Raw genomic sequence first — 21,007 nt, 5'->3', positions numbered from 1 at the left:
CTCAGAAGAGATCTATATCTAGTCCCTTTCAGCATGCACTTTTTAGCTTCATCAATCTTACCTAGTTTTGGTGGCTGTTTATATATATGGGCCACATGTGGAGCAGGCTCTGAATGGCCGTTCCTTCAGTCTCAGCTCTAAACTTTGCCTCCATATCCCCTCCTACGGATATTTTTGTTCCCCCTTTTAAGCTGGATTGGGAGCATCCACAGTTTGGTCATCCTTCTTCTTGAGCTTCCTGTGATCTCTTGATTGCATCTTGCATAATTCAAGCTTTTGGGCTAATATCCATTTTTCAATGAGTGCACACCAAGTGCATTTTTCTCTGATTGGGTTACCTCACTCAGGATGATGTTTTTTAGTTCATTCCATTTGCCTATAAATTTCATGAAGTCATTGGTTTTGATAGCTGAGTAGTACTCCATTGTGTAGATGTACCACATTTTTCGAATCCATTCCTCTGTTGAAGGTCATTTGGGTTCTTTCCAGCTTCTGGCTATTATAAATAAGGCTGCTATGAACATAGTGGATCATGTGTCTTTGTTGTATGTTGGAGCATGTTTTGGGTATATGCCCAGGAGAGGTATAGCTGAGACCTCAGGTAGTGGAATGTCCAATTTTCAGAGGAACCTCCAAACTGATTTCCAGAGAGGTTATACCAGTCTGCAATCTCACCAACAATGGAGGAGTGTTCCTGTTTCTCTACCTCCTCGCCAGCATCTGCTGTCACCTGTGTTTTTGATCTTAGCCATTCTGACTGGTGTGAGGTGGAATCTCAGGATTGTTTTGATTTGCATTTCCTTGATGACTAAGGATGTTGAACATTTTCTTTAGGTGCCTTTTGGCCATTCGATGTTCCACAGTTGAGAATGTTTTGTTTAGTTCTGTACCCCATTTTTAATAGGGTTATTTGGCTCTCTGGAGTCTAACTTCTTGAGTTCTTTGTATATTTTAGATATTAGCCCTCTATCTGACGTAGGACTGGTAAAGATCTTTTCCTAATCTGTTGGTTGCCATTCTGTCCTAATGACAGTGTCCTTTGCCTTACAGAAGCTGTGCAGTTATATGAGATCCCATTTGTCGATTCTTGATCTTAGAGCATAAGCCATTGTTGTTTTGTTCAGGAAATTTTTCCCAGTGCCCATGTGTTCGAGACTCTTCCCCACGTTTTTTTCTATTACTTTAAGCATATCTGATTTGATGTGGTGGTCCTTGATCCATGTGGACTTAAGCTTTATATAAGGTGATAAGAATGGATTGATCTGTATTCTTCTACATGCTGACCTCCAGTTGAACCACCACCATTTGTTGAAAATGCTATCTGTCTTTTGTTTGATGATTTTATCTCCTTTGTCAAAGATCAAGTGACCATAGGTGTGAAGGTTCATTTCTGGTTCTTCAATTTTGTTCAACTGATATATCTGCTTGTGTCTGTACCAATGCCATACAGTTTTTATCACTATTGCTCTGTAATACTGCTTGACGTCAGGGATGGTGATTCCCCCAGAAGTTCTTTTGTTGTTGAGGATAGTTTTCGCTATCCTGGGTTTTGTGTTGTTCCAAATGAATTTGCAAATTGCTCTATTTCTATAAAGAATTGAGTAGGAAATTTGATGGGAATTGCATTGAATCTGTAGATTGCTTTTGGCAAAATGTCCATTTTTAGTATATTAATCCTGCCAATCATGAGCATAGGAGATTTTTCCATCTTCTGAGATGATCTTCAATTTCTTTCTTCAGAGACTTGAAGTTCTTGTCATACAGATCTTTCACTTGCTTGGTCACAAGTCACACCAAGATATTTTATATTATTTGGAACTATTGTGAAGGGTGTCATTTCCCGAATTTCTTTCTCAGTCTGTTTATCCTTTGAATAGACGAAGGCTACTGATTTATTTGAGTAAATTTTATGAGAATATTTTGCTATTGTTTTTATAGTTGTGGAAAGTTCCATCATGTGATCAGTCAAAATCAATTTATCTGTGTTCTATTATATAAATATACTGAACTATCATTTATCCTTTTACATTTGTTTTCAGTATTAGTATTTGGATATGCTTGTATTATTTTTAATACTTTTCATGAGTTTGGGGGCTATTATGACTAATGTCACCATTAATATTTTAAAAATATGTTAATGTCTACTAAAAATTTCTGGGTTGTGAATATATATAGTTTAGTACATACTGGCACTTTCCTATACAGAGAGCTCTCTGTCTTTTGATCTGTGGCAATGTCAGTCCTGTTTTTTCAACATTGTAGTGGGGTCAAGTATGTCTCAATGAGGTTTTGTTTTGCATTTTTCTGATGGGTGATGATGTTAAACATCCTTGCATATTCTTATTGATATCATTATGATGTCTCTTTAAATAAATATGTCTTCTCGTGTTTTCACATTTTAGAAAAAAATAAATTTGATTTATAGTGCCTGTAATCTTGTTTGAACACACTTCCTTTCTTATTAGTATACATAGTTTCTAGTCTGTGACTTTCTCTTTTTGCTTATTTCTTGTTTTTCTCTGATCATATTTTTGTGTCTTCCCAGTTTGCATTTGACTTGGATCATTGCTTTTGCCCTAATTGTGGCTATCCACATTCCCAATGGGACACAAGCAGCAGACCACTGGGAATGAGCACTTTCACAAATTTCTCAACTCTTGAATGCACACTGAATCATAATGCCATCTTTCTCTTCTTCCTAGCTATGAGCTTGGATATACAGATTAACATCCGGGTTCCAAATACAGAAGGGGTACTGGTGGAATGTGCTTCAGGAAGTTTGATCCCACCTGCTGAGATGACATGGAAAGACAGCAAGGGGAATATAATTCCACATTCAACCACATTTGACTCTCAGGATAGAGCTGGGTTGTATTTGAAGAGCAGCATTCTTCTGAAGAACAGAGTACAAGGTCCTATTACTTGCTCCATTTACAATGTAACTACTAATCAGGAGAAAAAGAGAAGTATTGTCCTACCAGGTAAGCTTTTCTATCAAATATCCATTGTTTTAGTCAATGAGTCAAACTAAGAAGAGAATTGAGTGAAGGAATAAATGTGAATTTATGTTACATGCTATAAATTGCTATAAAGCTGCACTATTGGAGTTGCTGAAAATCAGAAAAATACTGGATGCTATGGAGAATATTTTAAAGAATGGCATTTGGTGCTGGAGAGAAGACTCAGAAGTTAAGAACAATTGTTTTCTTTGATTAGCATTTTTGTTCCTAGCACCCATACTAGATGGCTGGCAACTATTTGTAACTCCAGGTCTAGGGAATCCAATGTCCTCCTCTGGAGTCCACACACTCATGCATGCATGTGCTCATTTAAACTCACAGACACTCACCTCCACACATGTACACATACATAGAAAGTAAATCTTAAAGAAAGTATTGAAATAATTGAACAATGATCTCTCAATCTGTGTTGCAGGTTAAGGATTCAAAAGTCATATGACTTCCACACAAACTATTTCTAGATTTGGACCATTGAATATTATTTTTTCTTTAAAACTATTGATTTGTATCATCTGGAAAACAGCATTTAAAACTTCTGGGATAAAAAGAAGATTAGAAGTTTTCTGTATGTGTCTTTGTGGTTAAGATAAGTCAAGGTAACAAGAGAAAGATCATATTCTGAATAGAAAAATAGAGAAAAGCACCAGGAAGTGATGACAGGGCAGCTTAAAAGCATAGTAGTAGGATGACTACACACAGACAAGCAGGAAACAGCCTCCACTCCCATGCCAGATAATGGAGGGAGACATAAAAACAAAGTCTCAACCATATTGAAGCCTGGCAGCCTGTGATAGACTGGTGATCCTGATCATAGGATGTGCCAGAGTTCTCATAAGCCTTAAGTTCAGTGTGTGTTGTGGAGGGTGAGATTTGATGTGATAGTCACTCGTCTTAAATGGCTGGCCAGTATTGAAGAAAAAAATACATTTTACTGTTCTCTATGTCTCAGAGCAATATACACAAGCTCCAAGCTAGCAGTCTGACACATCCATTTTACCCTCCATATTGCTTGACTCATCAGTGGCCCAGAAACAAAGGAGCAAAGCAACTTTGGAATAATCTGTCTAACATCATGAGCCGAATAAAGCACTCTTCTTGACATTTTTAATTAGTTAATTAATTTACTCTACATCCTAGTCACAGTTTCCCCTTCCTCCTCCCCTCCAAGTCCTTCCCCAGCTAGAATCCTTCCATCCATTCTTTCTTCCTCCCTTACTCCTCAGAAAATGGGAGGCCTCCCATGGATATCAACCTGTCTTGGCATATCAAGTTTTAGTAAGACTAGGCTCATCTTCTTTTGAGGCTAGACAATGAAGCCCAGTAAGGGCAAAGGGTACTAAAGGTACTCAGCAGAGTCAGGGATAGACCTTCCTCCCACCATTAGGAGTCCCACATGGAGACCAAGTTGCACAACTGCTACATATATTCAGAGGGCCTATGTCAGTTCCATGAATGCTCTGTGGTTCTGTCTCTGTGGGTCCCTATGGGCACAAGTTAGTTGATTCTGTAGGTTTTCTTGTAGTGTCCTTGACCCTCTTGTTCCTGTAATCATCCCTTTCTCTCTTCAAAGCTCTGTCTAATTTGGATGCAGGTCTGCGGATCTGTTCCCATCAGTTGGTAGATGAACACTCTCTGATGCTGGTTGGGCTAGGCTGCTGTCTACAAGTATAATAGAATGTCATTAATGATATCGAGGGTGGGTTACCTCTCATGGCATGGGATTCAAGCTGGACCTGTCATTGCTTGGCAGATTCCTCAATTTCTGCTTTATCTGCATATCTTGTAGGCATTACAAATTGTTATGTTGAACGTTTTGTGGCTGGATTGGTGTCCCAATACCTTCATTGGAAGTCTTGCCTAGTTACAGGGGATAGCCAGTTCAGGATCTATATCCCCTATAGATAGGAGTCTTAGCTAAGGTAACCCTCACAGATTCCTGGGAGTTTCCATTACCCTAGTTTTCTGGCTTTTCCCAAAGATGCTCTTTCCAATTTTGTCTTTCTGGGTCTGGGTTACCTTGCTCAGGATGATCTTTTCTAATTCCATTTATTTGCCTGCAAATGTCGTGATGTTGTTGTTTTAAATAACCGAGTAATACTTCATTGTGTAAGTGTGCCATGTTTCCTTTATCCACTCTTCAGCTGAGTGACATCTAGGTTGTTTCCAGTTTCTGATAATTATGAATAAAGCTGTTATGGACATAGTTGAGGTAGTGTTTTTGTGGTAGAATGGAGTGTCATTTAGGTATATGTCCAGTAGTGGTATAGCTAGGTCTTGAGGTAGATCTGTAACCAATTTTATGATAAACCACCAAATTAACTTCCAAAGTAACAGTACAATATTTCGCTCCCACCAGCAACTGAGGAATGTTCCCTTGCTCCACATTCTTGCCAGTATAAGCTGTTGGTTGAGGTTTTATCTTAGTCATTCTGATGCTGTACGATGGAATCACAGGGTCCATTGGATTAGAATTTCCCCCATGGCTAATAATATTGAACATTTTAAAAGTACTTTTGGACATTAGAGATTCATCTTTTGCGAATTCTGTTTAGATCTGTACCCCATTTGGTTTGGTGATGTCTTTTTTTTTTTTTAGTTCTTTATATATTTTGGATATCAGTCATCTGTTAAATGCAGGGATATCTTTTCCCATTCTATAGGCTGCTGTTTTGTTCTTTGAAGAATGTCCTTTGCCTTGCAGTGTTTTTCAATATCATGAGGTCCCACTTATCAATTAATTTCTGATTAGTGTCTCCTGTGCCAATGCATTCAAGGATATTTCCTACTTTCTCTTCAATCAGGTTTAGTGAATCAGAATTTTGGTCTTTGATCTACTTGAACCTGACGTTTGTCTAGGGTGATAAAAAAGGATCTATTTGCATTTTTCTACATGCAGACAAACAGATAGTACAGCAAAATTTGTTGAAGATGCTTTGTTTTTTTATAGGATATTTTATGTACATTTCAAATGATATCCCCTTTCCTGGTTACTCATCCATAAACCCCTACCGTATTCCCCCTTCCCCTTCTTATATGAGGGTGTTCCCCTATGCAACCACCCTCTCCTTCCCACCTCCCTGCCCTGACATTCCCCTACACTGGGGGAGGGAGGATCCAGCCTTGGCAGGACCAAGGACTTCTCCTCCCATTCGTGCCCAACAAGGCCATACTTTGCTACATGTGCAGCTGGAATCATGGGTCTGTCCATGTGTACTCTTTGGATGGTAGTTTAGTCCTTGTAAGCTCTGGTTGGTTGGTATTGTTGTTCTTATGGGGATGCAAACCCCTTTAACTTCTTCAACCCTTTCTCTAACTCCTCCAATGAGGACCCCATTCTCAGTTCAATGGTTAGCTGCTAGCGGTCACCTCTGTATTTGTCATGCTTTGGCAGAGCCACACAGGACACAGCTTTATCAGCCTCCTGTCAGCATGGACTTCTGGGCATCAGCAATATTGTCTGGGTATGGTGGCTGTATGTATATGAGCTGGATCCCCAGGTGGGGCAGGCTCTGAATAGGCATTCCTTCAATATCTGTTCTAAACTTTCTTCATATTTCCCCCTACGAAGATTTTTGTTTCCCCCTTTAAGAAGGATTGAAGCATCTGTAGTTTGGTTGTCCTTCTTGAGCTTCATGTGGTCTGAGGATCATATCTTGGGTATTCTGAGTATTTGGGCTAATATCCACTTATCAGTCAGTGCATACCATGTGTATTTTTTTGTTACTGTGTTACCTCACTGCCTATGAATTTTATGGTCATTGTTTTAATAGATGAGCAGTATTCTATTGTGTAGATATACCACATTTTCTTTGTCCATCCTTCTGTTGAAGCACATCTGGGTTCTTTCCAGCTTTTGGCTATTATAAATAAGGCTGTTATGAACACAATGGAGCATGTGTCCTTGTTATATGTTGGAGCATCTTTTGGGTATATGCCCAGGAATGGTATAGGTGGGTCCTCAGGTAGTACTATTTCTAAATTTCTGAGGAACCTCCAGACTCATTTCCAGACTGGTTGTGCCAGCTTGCAATCCCACCAACAATGGAGGAGTGTTTCTCTTTCTCCACATCGTTGCCAGCATCTGTTGTCACCTGAGTTTTTGATCTTAGCCATTCTACTGGTATGAGGTGGAATCTCAGGGTCATTTTGATTTGCATTTTTTTGATAATTAAGCATGCTGAACATTTTTAAAGATACTTCTCAGCCATTTGATATTCTTCAGTTGAGAATTCTTTCTTTAGCTCTGTACCCCATTTTTTTAAAATAAGGTTATTTGATTCTTTGGAGTATAAATTCTTGAGTTCTTGGTATATATTGGAAATTAGCCCTCTATCAGATGTAGGATTGGTAAAGATCATTTCCCAATATGTTGGTTGCTGTTTTGTCCCAATGACAGTGTCCTTTGTCTTATAGAAGCTTTGCAATTTTATGATAACCCCTTTGTCGATTCTTGATCTTAGAACATAAGTCATTGGTGTTCTCTTCAGGAAATTGTCCATAGTGCCCATGTGTTTGAGGCTTTCCCCCACTTTTTCTTCTATTAGTTTGCGTGTATCTGGTTTGATGTGGCGGTCTTTGATTCACTTGGACTTTAGCTTTGTACAGGGTGATAAGAATGGATTGATTTGCATTCTTCTACATGCTGACCTCCAGTTGAAACAGCACCATTTTGTTAAAAATGATATCTTTTTTCCTACTGGATGGTTTTAGATCCTTTGTCAAAAATCAAGTGACCATAGGTGTATTGGTTCATCTCTGTCTTCAGTTCTGATCCATTGATCTACCTGCCTGTCTTTGTACCAATAGCATACAGTTTTTTTTATCACTATTGCTCTGTAATACAGCTTGAAGTCAGGGATGGTGATTTCCCCCAGAAGTTCTTGTATTGTTGAGGATATTTTTCACTATTCTTGGTTTTTTGTTATTTCAGAGAGTTAAAAGAATTGAGTTAGGAGTTTGATGTAGATTACATTAAATCTGTAGATTGCGTTGGGCAGGATGGTCATTTTCACAATATTGATCCTGCCAATCCATGAGTATATGAGATCTTTCCAACTTCTGAGATCTTCTCCAACTTCTTTCTTTAGAGCTTGACGTTCTTGTCATACAGATCTTTCACTTGCTTGGCTAGAGTCACACTGAGGTATTTTATGTTATTTGTGACTATTGTGAAGGGTATTTTTTGCCCGATTTCTTTCTCAGCCTGTTTATCCTTTGAGTAGAAGAGGGCTATTGATTTGTTTGAGTTAATTTTATAACCAGCCATTTTGCTGGAATTGTTTATCAGGCTTAATAGTTCTTTTGTAGAATTTTTGGGGTCACTTACGTATACTATGATATCATCCACAAATAGTGATATTTTGACTTCTTCCTGTCCAATATGTATCCCTTTGACCTTTTGTTATCTTGAGTGCTCTCTCTAGCACTTTAAGTACTATATTGAATATGTAGGGAGAGAGTAGGTGGCCTTGTCTAGTCTCTGATTTTTAGTGGGATTGCTTCACATTTCTTTCCATTTAGTTTGATGTTGGCTACTGGTTTGCTGTATATTGCTTTTACTATATTTAGGTATGGGCCTTGAGTTCCCATTCTTTCCAAGAGTTTTATCATAAAGGGGTCTTGAATTTTTCAAATGATTTCTCAGCATCTAATGAAATAACCATGTGCTTTTCTTTCTTTGAGTTTGTTTACAGAGTGGATTATGTTGATGAATTTCTATATATTGATCCATCCCTGCATCCCTGGATGAAGTCTACTTGATCAGGTTGGATGATGGTTTTGATGTGTTCTTGGTTTGGTTTGTGAGAATTTTATTGAGCATTTTTGCATTGATATTTATAATGGAAATCTTCTATGAAGGTGTGATAGAATTCTGCACTAAACACATCTGGTCCCGGGCTCTTTTTGGTTGGGAAACTTTTAATAACTGCTTCTATTTCTTTAGGGATTATGGGATTGTTTAGATAGTTTATCTGATCTTCATTTCACTTTAGTGCCTGTTATCTGTGTCCATTTCATCCAGATTTTCCAGTTTTGTTTAGTGTAGACTTTTGTAATAGGGTCTGATAATTCTTTGAATTTTCTCAGATTCTGTTATTATGTTTCCCTTTTCTTTTCTGATTTTGTTAATTTTGATATACTCTCTGTACCCTCTGGTTAGTCTGGCTAAGGGTTTATCTATCTTGTTGAATTTCTTAAAGAATCATATCCTTGTTTTGCTGATTCTTTGTATAGTCCTTTTTGTTTTTACTTGGTTGATTTTAGCCCTGAATTTGATTATTTCCTGCCTTCTACTACTCTTGGATGTATTTGCCTTTTTTGTTCTAGAGTTTTAGGTGTACTGTCAAGCTACTAATGTATGCTCTCTCCTGTTTCTTTTTTGAGGTTCTCAGAGCTATGAGTTTTCCTCTTAGAACTGCTTTCATTGTATCCCATAAATTTAGGTATGTTGTACCTTTATTTTCAGTAAGTTTTAAAAAGTGTTTAATTTCTTTATTTCTTCCTTGACCAAGTTATCACTGAGTAGAGCATTGTTCAATTATTTTGTATATGTGGTCTTTCTGTCTTTTTTGTTGTTATTGAAGACCATAGGATGCATGGGATTATTTCAATATTCTGGTATCTGTCACCTGTTTTGTGACCAATTATATGGTCAGTTCTGGAGAAGGTCCCATGAGGTACTGAGAATGTATATGTATATATTTTTGAGGATGAAATGTTCTATAGATATCTATTATATCCATTTGTTTCATAACTTCCCTTAGTTTCTTTGTGTCTCTGTTTAGTTTTTGTTTCCATGATCTGTCCATTGCTGATAGTGGGGTGTTGAAGTCTCCCAGTATTATCCTGGGAGGTGAAATGTGTGCTTTGAGCTTAGTAAGGTTTCAGGATTGAGAGTTAATCTTGGTTGATTTTTCCTTTAATGAATATGAGGTTTCCTTATCTTTTTTGATAGCTTTTTGTTGAACGTTGATTTTATTCAATATTAGAATGGCTATGTCAGCTTGTTTCTTGGGACCATTTGCTCAGAAAATTGTTTTTCAGTCTTTTACTCTAAGGTAGTGTCTTTCTATTTCACTGCGGTGTTTCCTGTATGCAGCAAAATTCTGGGTCCTCTTTACCTATTCAGTCCATTAGACTAATGGGAGCCAGGTTCATCCCTCCCCTCATCAGTAACTATACTCTGCCCTTGGGAAAAACCCCAATGTCTGTGTCCTGCTTTTTAATTATTAGGGGCTTCTTTTAAAAATCTCATTCTGGGGAGACCAGAGGGAGAGGAGTGGAGATGCCACGGCAGGACATGGAGGATGATATAAAGATCCACTCTGTGCATTTACAGGTTGTTCTCAATGTTCTTAAGGGATGGATGGTACTGGGCTTTGTATGTTTAAGTGGGCATTTATATCTTACGAATTGGGTAAAAAAAATAAAAATCTCATTCCGTACTATCTTCCTGTGCTCCTTGATTAGGAAATCTTCCCAGCTGCTTGTCTTGTGTTATTGGCATTGGTTTGTTTTTGTTCATTTTCAAAATAGACCAGGCTTTTTGTTTGGCTAGCCTGACTTTTTCATGCCTTTGACCGAGGCCTTTTTAGGTTGTAAACTTGGGTTCTACTTGCTGTAACTTGGGTGCCATTTGTTGAAGTTTTGACTGGTTCTTTTCCCCAGCCCTGTGCTTTCGGAAATATGATTCAGACTCAAAATATATTTACAAATATTTTGGCCATATAGGTTGACTCTGACTAGATCATAACTGTAACAATTTAATTATTTAATCTACATTCTGCTTTGTGGTTAGTTGCTTGTGCTCAGTTACAATGCATCCATTTCCTTAAATTATTCAAGGTGAACCTTGCCATGCCTGGCTCTATCCCAGAATTCTTCCTTCATTCCAGATGCTCCACCTTCTATTTCCAGCCTAAGCCATAGAATTTTTAATTAACAGGTGATTGATCTATACAATAAACAAGATATTCTCTCTACCTTGTACTAGAGATGTAGATGTGGGCTCTTAATTAATGGAACTGGACTGAGAGGAAAAACAAGATTGGCAAGTTATTAGTCACAGAATAGAAGAGAATTAGATGAAGGAATAGCTATAATATTTTATCTTATTAGCAAGGGCTTGCAAGATGGCTAAGCAGTTAGAAGGCCTTTTAATCTTAGTTCAATTCTTGGTACTCATATGGTTGAAGGAGAAATCTGATATAAAAATTGAGAGTTATAGTCTGTGCCAAAGAATCTCTAAAAACAACTAAGTTAATAGAGAAAAAGCAGAAAAGGGAAACTTAGTCTATGTGGCTACTCTGGGAAGAGGGATAAAAAAATCCAGTCACTCCCACAAGGTCACCTTCACAAACCTGAAATGAGATTAAAGTTTAAGTATAGCCAAAGATATGTAATCTCAGAAGTCCTGACCAAGTTGTAGTACCCTACTATGACACTTGGCCCATCGTTGTCTGGGATCCAGTTTCATCCTACAAGTCTGACAAGGTGCTAGATTGATGTAAAATATCTATTTGGGCAGAGATAAGTTTCCCTTTGAACTGAAGCGTTTCCTTCTCTGAGTATGATATTTTTGGGGAAATCCTCATTTCTTTAGGGGTGCTTTGTTTCAGTAGTCTAATAGTCATATTAAGGGACACAAATGTTTCTAGAATATCAGAGTATTGAGGAGATGAAATTGACTGTCTTGCCTCATCTTCATAGCTACCCAAATTTCTATCTTCCAGGCATTGTGGCAAGAGGACCTAGATTCCCTGAGCCTTTAATCTTCATTGTTTTCAAGTGCCTAGATAATCCCGATTTCAAATAATAACCAAGTATCAAGATGGCCAGGAAAGAGCAATTGGAGGTGGGAGGAGGATCAAGATCTATTCTTCAGAAACATGTCTCTATTTACCTACTTTATCCAACCAACTTCACTTCCTAACATTTTTGCCACTTTCCAAAAATGCCATCAGATTATGAGTTCATCAACAGATCAGTCTACTAACAGAGTCCGAGCTTTTGTGCCTCAAACACTTCTCAGTGGTTGGATCTGGGGACTTAGTCTGTAATATGAATCTTTTCTAGGAAATGTATATCCAATTAATAACACCAAGTCCTTTTGTTCTTTCTTTCAGATGTCCTGTTCAAATCGGAGTATATGTCATTGATGTCAAACAAATTTTCATGTCCTTTAATGTATTTAAGCATTATACTTTTTCTTAATTTTCTCAGAGGAATACTTGTTTTCTGTTGTCTCAAAGGAAAACCTGTTTATTTCAGAAAACTAATGAGTAGAATCAATGAAGGTAAAGAGGCCTGAAACCATTTCTTCTTGAAACATAATATTTAGATGTTATATATACAAAATTGTGTAACCCTGAACTTTAGTGTATCCCAATACTCTTTATCAAAGGATCTCTCAAAACCTTCAGTGATCCTCAGGTTATGGACCTACCCTCTCCTCCCTCCTTGTGTGCTTCAGGGCTAGGGTATGGTTATAGTTGGTATTCCCCTCAAGGTCTCAGAATTCTTTCAGAGAATTCCTTATTGGGTGAATGCAAGGCAGCTTCTTCTTCTTTTAGCTAGCTCAGAGTTTCACAGAAGCCCTTCCCTGTGGATCCTACAATCTTTAGGCACTTAAGAAAGGAGACAAGACTATGGTGGACAGGGTCCCACAGCATCCAAATCATGTTTTCATGCTGATTATGTGCTACACAGTTATGAAAAAAGCAAGATGATATGTATTACTTGATATTGTTTTTAAGTCTGTTTCGTCTTGAGACTAAATGACCATAATCTTAGCTTCACCAAATTCTAAGTTCTATTTTCTCTAAAAGTTCTTAACCGTAACCCTAAAAGTCTTGCTTATGAGGCTTTCACCCTGGCATAACTTAAATAAACAAATGAATATAGTACCAAGACCTTCAAGACAATGCCTGTAATCAACATTTCTCTTGCTGTTTCAGTGCATTCCCTTAGACTTCCTAACCTTTCCTACTGACTCTTTTTCAGGTTTGAATAGTAAAATGAGAGCTTGTTGTCCACTTATCTGGGAGTGTCTGCTGTTAGTTTTGTATATTTTCTTTCTCCCTCTCTACTTGAATTTCAGGAGCCAAGGTGAGTGGAATTAGAATGAGATCTGGCATTTCCCCCTCCTCTGTCCAGTGCCTTCTCACTCTGGAACTATTTAGCTGAATAGTTTGTCACAACAGGAGCAGTCATGATTTCAATAACGTCTCAGTGGCTTCAAGTGCTGCCCTTTGAATTATATATTTTTCAAAGTTTTAGTCTATCATGAGTATATTTTTGTACACACAGTTACAGTTGCTTGTATAACAATGAAATGGTTTATTTTTCCAGATCTTGTCTTAATCAGTTACAGTCTTCTGTAAAATACAATTTTCTGATCTCATTTATCATTTACACTAAACCAATAATTTATAAACATTAAAATACTTTTGGTTTAGAGATTCCTTTTCAAAATTAATGAAAAGGGTACAATTTTTCTCATTTGACTTTTCATTTTCATTTTCCAAGACCCTAAAAGCTGATATTTGATCTTCTTGAATATGTATGTATAGACTATTTGAAAGTATTGTCACAGTACAGCATACACAATGTATAGGATAATATCTGAGGATTTAGAAATACTTTTGACTTGATTATAGATATTAGGAAGTATTTTATTAAAAAGCAACCATCAAAGAAAACCAGAAAGATATGGCTATTATCACAAGGAATTTGCACTCATCTGTAAGACAAAATTTATCAGATGTCAGATATAGATATGGTCCTTTCCAGTTTAACATGTATTTCAGAATGGCTACCAATGAAACTCATGCCATCTACTTCACTGTGAATCATTAAAACAATCCTCAAATCTCAGAAAAATGAACTAAGAGGAAAATGGAAAAATAGCAACATTCTATAAAAACATGGAAGATATAATTAACTTCCAGCATTGTGAAATACACTAAATACCCTAAACCAGTCTTTCTGATTATAATACATATTTCTACCCATGTAACACTTATACAGCTATGTAATTTTAAAGTTATTTTGGATCCCAAGAAAGCAAGAACTATATTTTGAATAATAGAAAATATAAATGTATATGAATATTTTCTCTCCCATTTTCCTCTTACCCTCCATTTTCATGTTTCTGTTTGGATTGTGATATTCTGACTTTAAAGTCCATGTCAGGATTAAATGGGCTAATTATAATGACCCTCTTTTTACAGAAGGAGGATTCTTCCTGAAGTATTCACATTCATTTTGCCAGCCCAAAGTAGTGAACACTGAAAAAAATCTGTAAAAATGTTTACTAAGTAAAATTGTATATTTTATGTAATATTATGAAGAATAGAGCTTAGGGACTGGAGAGATGGCTTAGTACTTAAGAGCACTTGCTGTTTTTTGCAGAGGATCTGGATTCTGTTCCAGCATCTATATGGCAGCTCGCAACTCACTATTTAAACTACTTAAACTCACATTTAATGGTTCTGCAGATTTCTTCTGGCCTCTAACAATCATGCATAAAATAACAATAAAAGTACCTTTTTCAAAAAGAATATATTTTAGAGATTATGTTCCCTTATCAAGATTGCAGGTATTAACTGACATGACAATTTGAAGATGATTGCCAAAGAGGACTAGATTTCAAAATTATCAACCATGGTCTGGACTTCTTGTGTACGTTAGGCATATGAAAGGTATATTTTGTATTTAAAAATGAAATAATGGATTTAAAATATTAACAGACAAAAAAATCTATAATAAAAATTTAAGAATATTTAGAAAGCCTAAGTAGAATATCTATATAGAGTCATATACTAATTGAAATAAAAAATAAACCAGTGGAAACATTAAAGAGCAAATGATATATAATAAAAAAGAACTAGGCTTCGGATATCAGGTAAGATGCAGTGTGTATGTACATAGCTACCACAAATAGATGAACCCAGACTATGCATCATTCAGCCCCCATAAGAGAAACTCCTATTTTTGATAGATGACAGCACAGAGATCAAGGTGCAGAGCATATAAGATGTCTGAATGGTCATTCCTAAGCTGGGCATTTATAGCACACCTCTTCCCAAGGATCATGGATCATTGCAGAAAAGGAGAAAGAAAGGTTGTAAAAGTCATGGGTCGCTGATGACTGCAAGTAATCAGTGTTTTCTGTACACAGCAGGACAGTTACATGTATGAAAGCATAGCAATTGAGACAGGATATACATAACCTGTGTAGTCTTGGGCCAAACAAAATTCTATCATGGAGGTTGGGCATGAAATTGCACCCCTAGCTATGGAGGTATTAGCATTTAATAACTCCCAGGAGAGGGAGAGTCAATTTTCTTTAGTTCTGTGGCCTTTGTTGTGTTGACTGTCCTCAAGTGAAGGATACACATCCAATCTTACATGGGCTATACTTGGTGTATATGCATGTGTTGTGGTGTGTGTGTGTGTGTGTGTGTGTGTGTGTGTGTGTCTGTGTGAGTGTGTGTACACGTGTGTTCATTAGACCCATGTATTTCCCCCGTGCTCTTTCTGCAACATCTTGTATTGGCAGTTCTGGAACCAGAGAATAAAATTAAACAAGATGATGCTTTAAGCTATTGGTGAATAAATGATTAAAAATAACAACATCTTATCATGTTCACATATGGCTCAGACCAAACTGCATAAACTACTGGGCTCAGTCAAATGCAAAACTTTGTTATAAAACTACGGAGAGGTGACCTAACTTTGCTCGGAAATGAAGGCTACTTAAAGCATCCTTTTTTTCTTTCTTGTTGACTAGGGTCCTGTGTTCTGGTTTCTTAACTTGTACATATTTCCCTATCTGCATTTACTTACTTTAAAATATGCATAATATTTCTTTGTTTTTCTCCCCAGCTTCTATTTTGGATGATGCATACCCATTGTATAGTAACTGGCTATGGGACATATGCATAATCTTGGTTGTAATGATGATATTTTTCACTGGGCTCATTTTGTTTCTGCTTTGGACCCTAAACCGTAAGTGAAGGTGGGGATGGGAACTCCAAGGATCTCCCTTCTGTCTCTCTTCTTGAATTCCTGTGAATCAAATCTTTGCTTGATGTAACTAGAGGAAAGTAGAGTCTTGGATTATTGCTATTTTTTTTACTTCCATAAGGATATCAGGGGCATTTCAGGATTCATACAGTTCTTGCTTAATGTTCAATATGCTTGCATGTAGGCTTGCCTGTGGAGGATTATATTTATTGGGTTAGTTGAAATGGGAAGATCTACCTTAACTGAAGCCTTCCTTGTGGGGTTTACTGCCATTCCTCTTTTAAGCACTTTCTGAAGTGCTATCCTCAAATATAGAGAGCCCTATCAGGCCCTGCCGCCACAGGCCTAGGTAGTCAGTGTTCAGCTTTGCCCTTGAGAAAGCCTAATTTTGCATCTTTAATTCTGGATTCTTACTGAATGCTTTTTTAAGAGAGTGTCTTTTGTAACTAAGACCAAGATAAGCTGAGTTAAACTACATGGATTTTCATTTATCCATCTATGGTCTCTAACGGTCCTTGAATGGTTACAAAGACATTCAATAAAGCATTCTTAGAAAAAAAAGCTTCAGGGCTACCCAGAGAGCAAATAGACCTCAGACCTATTTTTTCTTTTATTGGATTTTTAAATTTACTTTTTAAATGTTATCCTCTTTCCTGGTTTCCCCTCCAGAAACCTGCTACCCCATCCCCCTGCTTCTATGAGTGTGCTTCCTCACCCAACCTTACCTACTCACTCCCACCTCCCTGCCCAAACATTCCCCTACACCGGGGTGTTAAGCCTTGACAGGGCCAAGGGCCTCTCCTCCCATTGATGACCTATGAGGCCATTCCCTCAGAGTTAATTAAACCTATTAGAATAGAGAGAATCTGGCTTTTCTTCTATGGGATATTATTTTCATTAATAAAATAATTTAAACACAGACATAAAGGGAAAGTGAGATACAATTTTATCTGTTTAAGAGAAAAACAAAAGGCCTGCAGTCAGGGATGGTGATACCCCCAGAAATTCTTGTATTGTTGAGGATAGTTTTCGCTATCCTTGTTTTTTTGTTATTACAGATGAACTTGTAAATTGCTCCTTCTAACTCTATGAAGAATTGAGTTGGGAATTTGATAGGGATTGCATTGAATCTGTAGATTGCTTTGGGCAAGATGGCCATTTTTACAATATTAATCCTTCCAATCCATGAGCATGGAAAAATTTTTCCATCTTCTGAGATCTTTTTCAATATCTTTCTTCAGAGACTTGAAGCTCTTGTCATACAGATCTTTAATTTGCTTGGTTAGACACTGAGTTTTTTTCTTTGTTATTTGTAAATATTGTGAAGGGTCTTGTTTCCCTAACTTCTTTTTCAGCCTATTTATCCTTTGAGTAGAGGAAGTTTGAGTTAATTTTATATCCAGCCACGTTGTTGAAGTTATTTATCAGGCTTAGTTTTTTTGTGGAACTTTTGGGGTTACTTACATGTACTCAGTTTGTGCATATGGTGGATTATGTTGATTGATATTTATATGTTGAACCATCCCTGCATCTCTAGGATGAAGCCTGCTAAATCATAGCAGATGATATTTTTACTTTGTTCTTGGATCAGTTTGCAAGTATTTTTGCATCAAGGGCTAATAAAAGGAACTTGTCTTAAATATTGCCATTCTGACTTTAGACTACATTTTACCTAAGCTGACCAACTCTCTCTAAGCAACAACAGTTACAAACTCCTTATTTAAGCAATAGTAGTTCTCCCAGACATGATGCCTATTCCTAACAGCAAAATGAATAAATGAATTTGATTGGTTGGTCAAAACCACTTATGTTTGTGTCATTTAACACACTTGTGAAAGTCTCTAGTCCCTGAGTTCTGATTGGTAAAAAGTATAACTACAACTTGGCCCAGATTCTTGCAATTTTTATGCTTATAATCTCTGTTCCAGCCCTTACTCAGGGCTGCCAGAAGAAAGAAGGCTACATGTCCTTGTCTGGAGGATGTGATCCATCAGTGTTTATGTAGTGGGAATAATAAAGGATTTTGCTGTTTCATGAACTCACTGGTGTCTTTCTCCACGTCTCTGTAGCACACAATGGAGACAGTGTAGCATATCTCAATTAACAAGAGAAACTGGTCTGTAATTCTCTTTCTTTGTTGAATCTTTGCGAAGTTTGGATATCAGTGTTGACTGTGGCCTTCTAAAATGAATTGGACAATGTTCTTTCTGTGATACTTACTATTTTGTGGTACAGTTTGGGGATCATTGGTATTAGCTCCTCTTTGAGATCCTGGTAGAGTTCTACATTACAACCATCTGGCCTTGGGTTGTTTTGATGGGGGATGCTTTTAATACTGTTTCTTTTTCCTTAGAGATTACAGTTATAGTTAAATTGTTTATCTGATCTTGATTTAATTTTGGTAGGTGAGATCTATCAGAAAAATTATCTTTCTTTTTAGATTTTTTAATTTTGTGTAGTTCAACATTTTAAAGTATGACCAAAAGATTCTTTGGTGTTTTTCAGTGTTTGTTGTTAATTTTAATTTCTGAGTTTGATAACTTGTATCCCCTTGGGAAGAGAGATTAGAACAGATTTTTTGGGTGTTCTAGGAGCAGGTTGGAACAGGAATAGGAGGGATCAGGTGACCAGAGGGAGGGAAGGAGAGGGAAAGAGAGAGGGAGAGGGAGAGGGAGAGAGAGAAGAGAGAAGAGAGAAGAGAAGAGAGAGAGAGAGAGAGAGAGAGAGAGAGAGAGAGAGAGAGAAGAGAGAACTTGGAAAGATGATTGGAATTGGCATTTGTGAGCAATGTATAATGTTAGTTCAGTAGAAACAGGATTCTATGAGGTTGCCCTGAAGAGGGCTCCTAGTAATGAAGAATATAGAACCTTAACTGTTTATCTTCTGTAACCAAGCAAGGCTTTTAGTGGGTGGGAGTGTACCAATGCAGCCGCAAAATGTTGACCTAAAATTTATCCTGCCTGGGAGGTGTGCCAGGGTAATAGAGGTGCAGAATGTGTGGAAATGGCCAGCAAATGATTGGTCTAATTTGAGGCCTATGCCAAGAGAGGAAGTCCATGTCATACACTGCTTAGATAACCAGAACCTGGAGCGTGGATAGCTCAGAGACCTGGAATTTAAAAAAAAGGAAGAAAATGATTCCCAATTGTATTCTGCTATACACATAGATAAGTATATAGCCTAATTGTCATCAGAAAGGTTTCCTCTGATAGCTGATTTGAGCATATATAGAGACCAACAGCCAAATGTTAAGTAGAGAGAAAATCTAAGTTGGAGATCTCAATCAGATTCCTCACCTTTGGAGCTCAGGTAAGGCTGCAGAAAGAGGGAGGAAGAATGTATGAGCCAAAGGGGTTGAGGACACCACAAGATTACAGTTAACAGAATCAAATAAGCAGGGCTCATAGGGGCTCATAGAGACTGGGGTGTCAAACATAGCACCTACAAATGTCTTTACTAAGTCCTCTGCTTATGTTACAGCTTTATGCTTTTGTGGGAATCCTACAGTGGGAAGGGGTATCTCTTACTCTTGCATTTGCTCTTGAGGCCCTTCTCCTCCTACTAGGTTTTACTGTTTAGTTGGTATGAAGGTTTTTCTTAGTCTTATTGCATCTTGCTATTCCATGTTTCATTGATATCCCTGGGAACTCTAACTATTTCTGAAGGAAATAGAGTAGATGTGGAGGAGAAATGAAATAGAGCTGGGAACTAGGAGGAAAAGAGGGAGGGGAAACTGCTGTCAGGGTATGTTGTATGAGAGAATAAATAAAAAGAAATAAAAAGAAACTTCATAGTCCATGTTCATTTAGAGAAATGAACTATCCTAGTTACATTTGCCTTAAATAAGTTATAAAGAACCCTAATTCTGGATATCTCATTCCTAAACTCAAGTAAAACTAGTGAGAACAGCCATCTTAAGAGGTCTGAAAGCCCTTGTATATTCTCACAATAGCACAAGGGAATCTGATGCTTTTATTAAAATAGAGTTTGGTATATATACACCCAACAATAGAGACAAAATATCTGTATCTGCCAAGACTTAGTTCCTCCAAACGATGTCAGATTCTGCCTTAAGTCTAATGGCTTTTAGCACTGTGGTTCTTGAGTACCTCATTGTAAAAATGGAACCTTTCTTTTAACATTTATATGATGATTGTGAATAACAAGTTGCTGAATAATGGTGTGTGTGTGTGTGTGTGTGTGTGTGTGTGTGTGTGTGTTTGTGTTGATGTGTCAGATAATAAAATACTTTCTTCCAGGTTATGGTCAGATGTCCTGCTTATCCTCTATGAATATGAATCTTTCCACACACGACTCTAACCAAAATAGTTCTCAGTCTGCTGAGTTCCAAGAAAATTGTGATGTAAACCGCAACATGTTCCTAGAAACTGGTGAAGAGGCAATACTTAGTCAGCACCAAGAAAATTATGAACTGGAGAGCTTCAACCCTCTTCAGCCCTTAAGATTGGATTGCAGTCGCAACTGAAAAACTTGAGGCAGTAAAGAAAGACAAAAACGGATACTGACTTGAGCTATAAGATTTATATCTATATAAAAAAAGTTTTCTGATTAAATTTGTTATGTCTTAAAAGTTGAGATTTTTAAAGATACATTTTAATAAAAATAGAATTACATTGCATTCCCTCCTCTCTTTTCTTTCTCCAGCTCCTTTCAGGTACCCTCCTTTCAGCCCTTTGCATGTAACCCCATGCAAACTGATACTCTCTCTTTTGATTATTATTGTTAAACATGCACATCTGCGTATGTATGCACAAATATAGAAATACAACCTGGTGTACTGTTTCTGTTGTTTTTGTTTATATAGTTTCAGGGCAAAAAAATACAGATTTCCATGCCAAAAAGTATTCACACGGCCTGTGATGCATGACCTCCTCCACATCTTAAATTCAGTAAGGATTTAATCAATGTGGATTTGTTAAAAATGATTTTTTGACAAA

The 21,007-nt window shown here is 37.2% G+C and overlaps 1 protein-coding gene across 1 annotated transcript in view; it reads left to right on the top strand.

The window, feature by feature from the left end:
• LOC116888346 (selection and upkeep of intraepithelial T-cells protein 10-like) overlaps positions 1-20,554 on the top strand; it is a 29,914-nt gene extending 9,360 nt beyond the window's left edge. Inside the window, exons 4-8 of the mRNA XM_032889618.1 lie at positions 2,703-2,981; positions 12,146-12,316; positions 13,023-13,127; positions 15,909-16,031; positions 20,309-20,554. Coding sequence (XP_032745509.1) covers positions 2,703-2,981; positions 12,146-12,316; positions 13,023-13,127; positions 15,909-16,031; positions 20,309-20,535 — 905 coding nt within the window. The 3' untranslated portion in view covers positions 20,536-20,554. The remainder of the gene's footprint in view (positions 1-2,702; positions 2,982-12,145; positions 12,317-13,022; positions 13,128-15,908; positions 16,032-20,308) is intronic.
• The last annotated feature ends 453 nt before the right edge of the window (positions 20,555-21,007 follow it).

The sequence above is a fragment of the Rattus rattus genome, chromosome 1 (assembly GCF_011064425.1).
Source record: "Rattus rattus isolate New Zealand chromosome 1, Rrattus_CSIRO_v1, whole genome shotgun sequence".
NCBI lineage: Eukaryota > Metazoa > Chordata > Mammalia > Rodentia > Muridae > Rattus > Rattus rattus.
The sequence above is the reverse complement of the archived record's forward strand: the minus strand, read 5'-3'. Positions and strand labels throughout refer to the sequence as shown.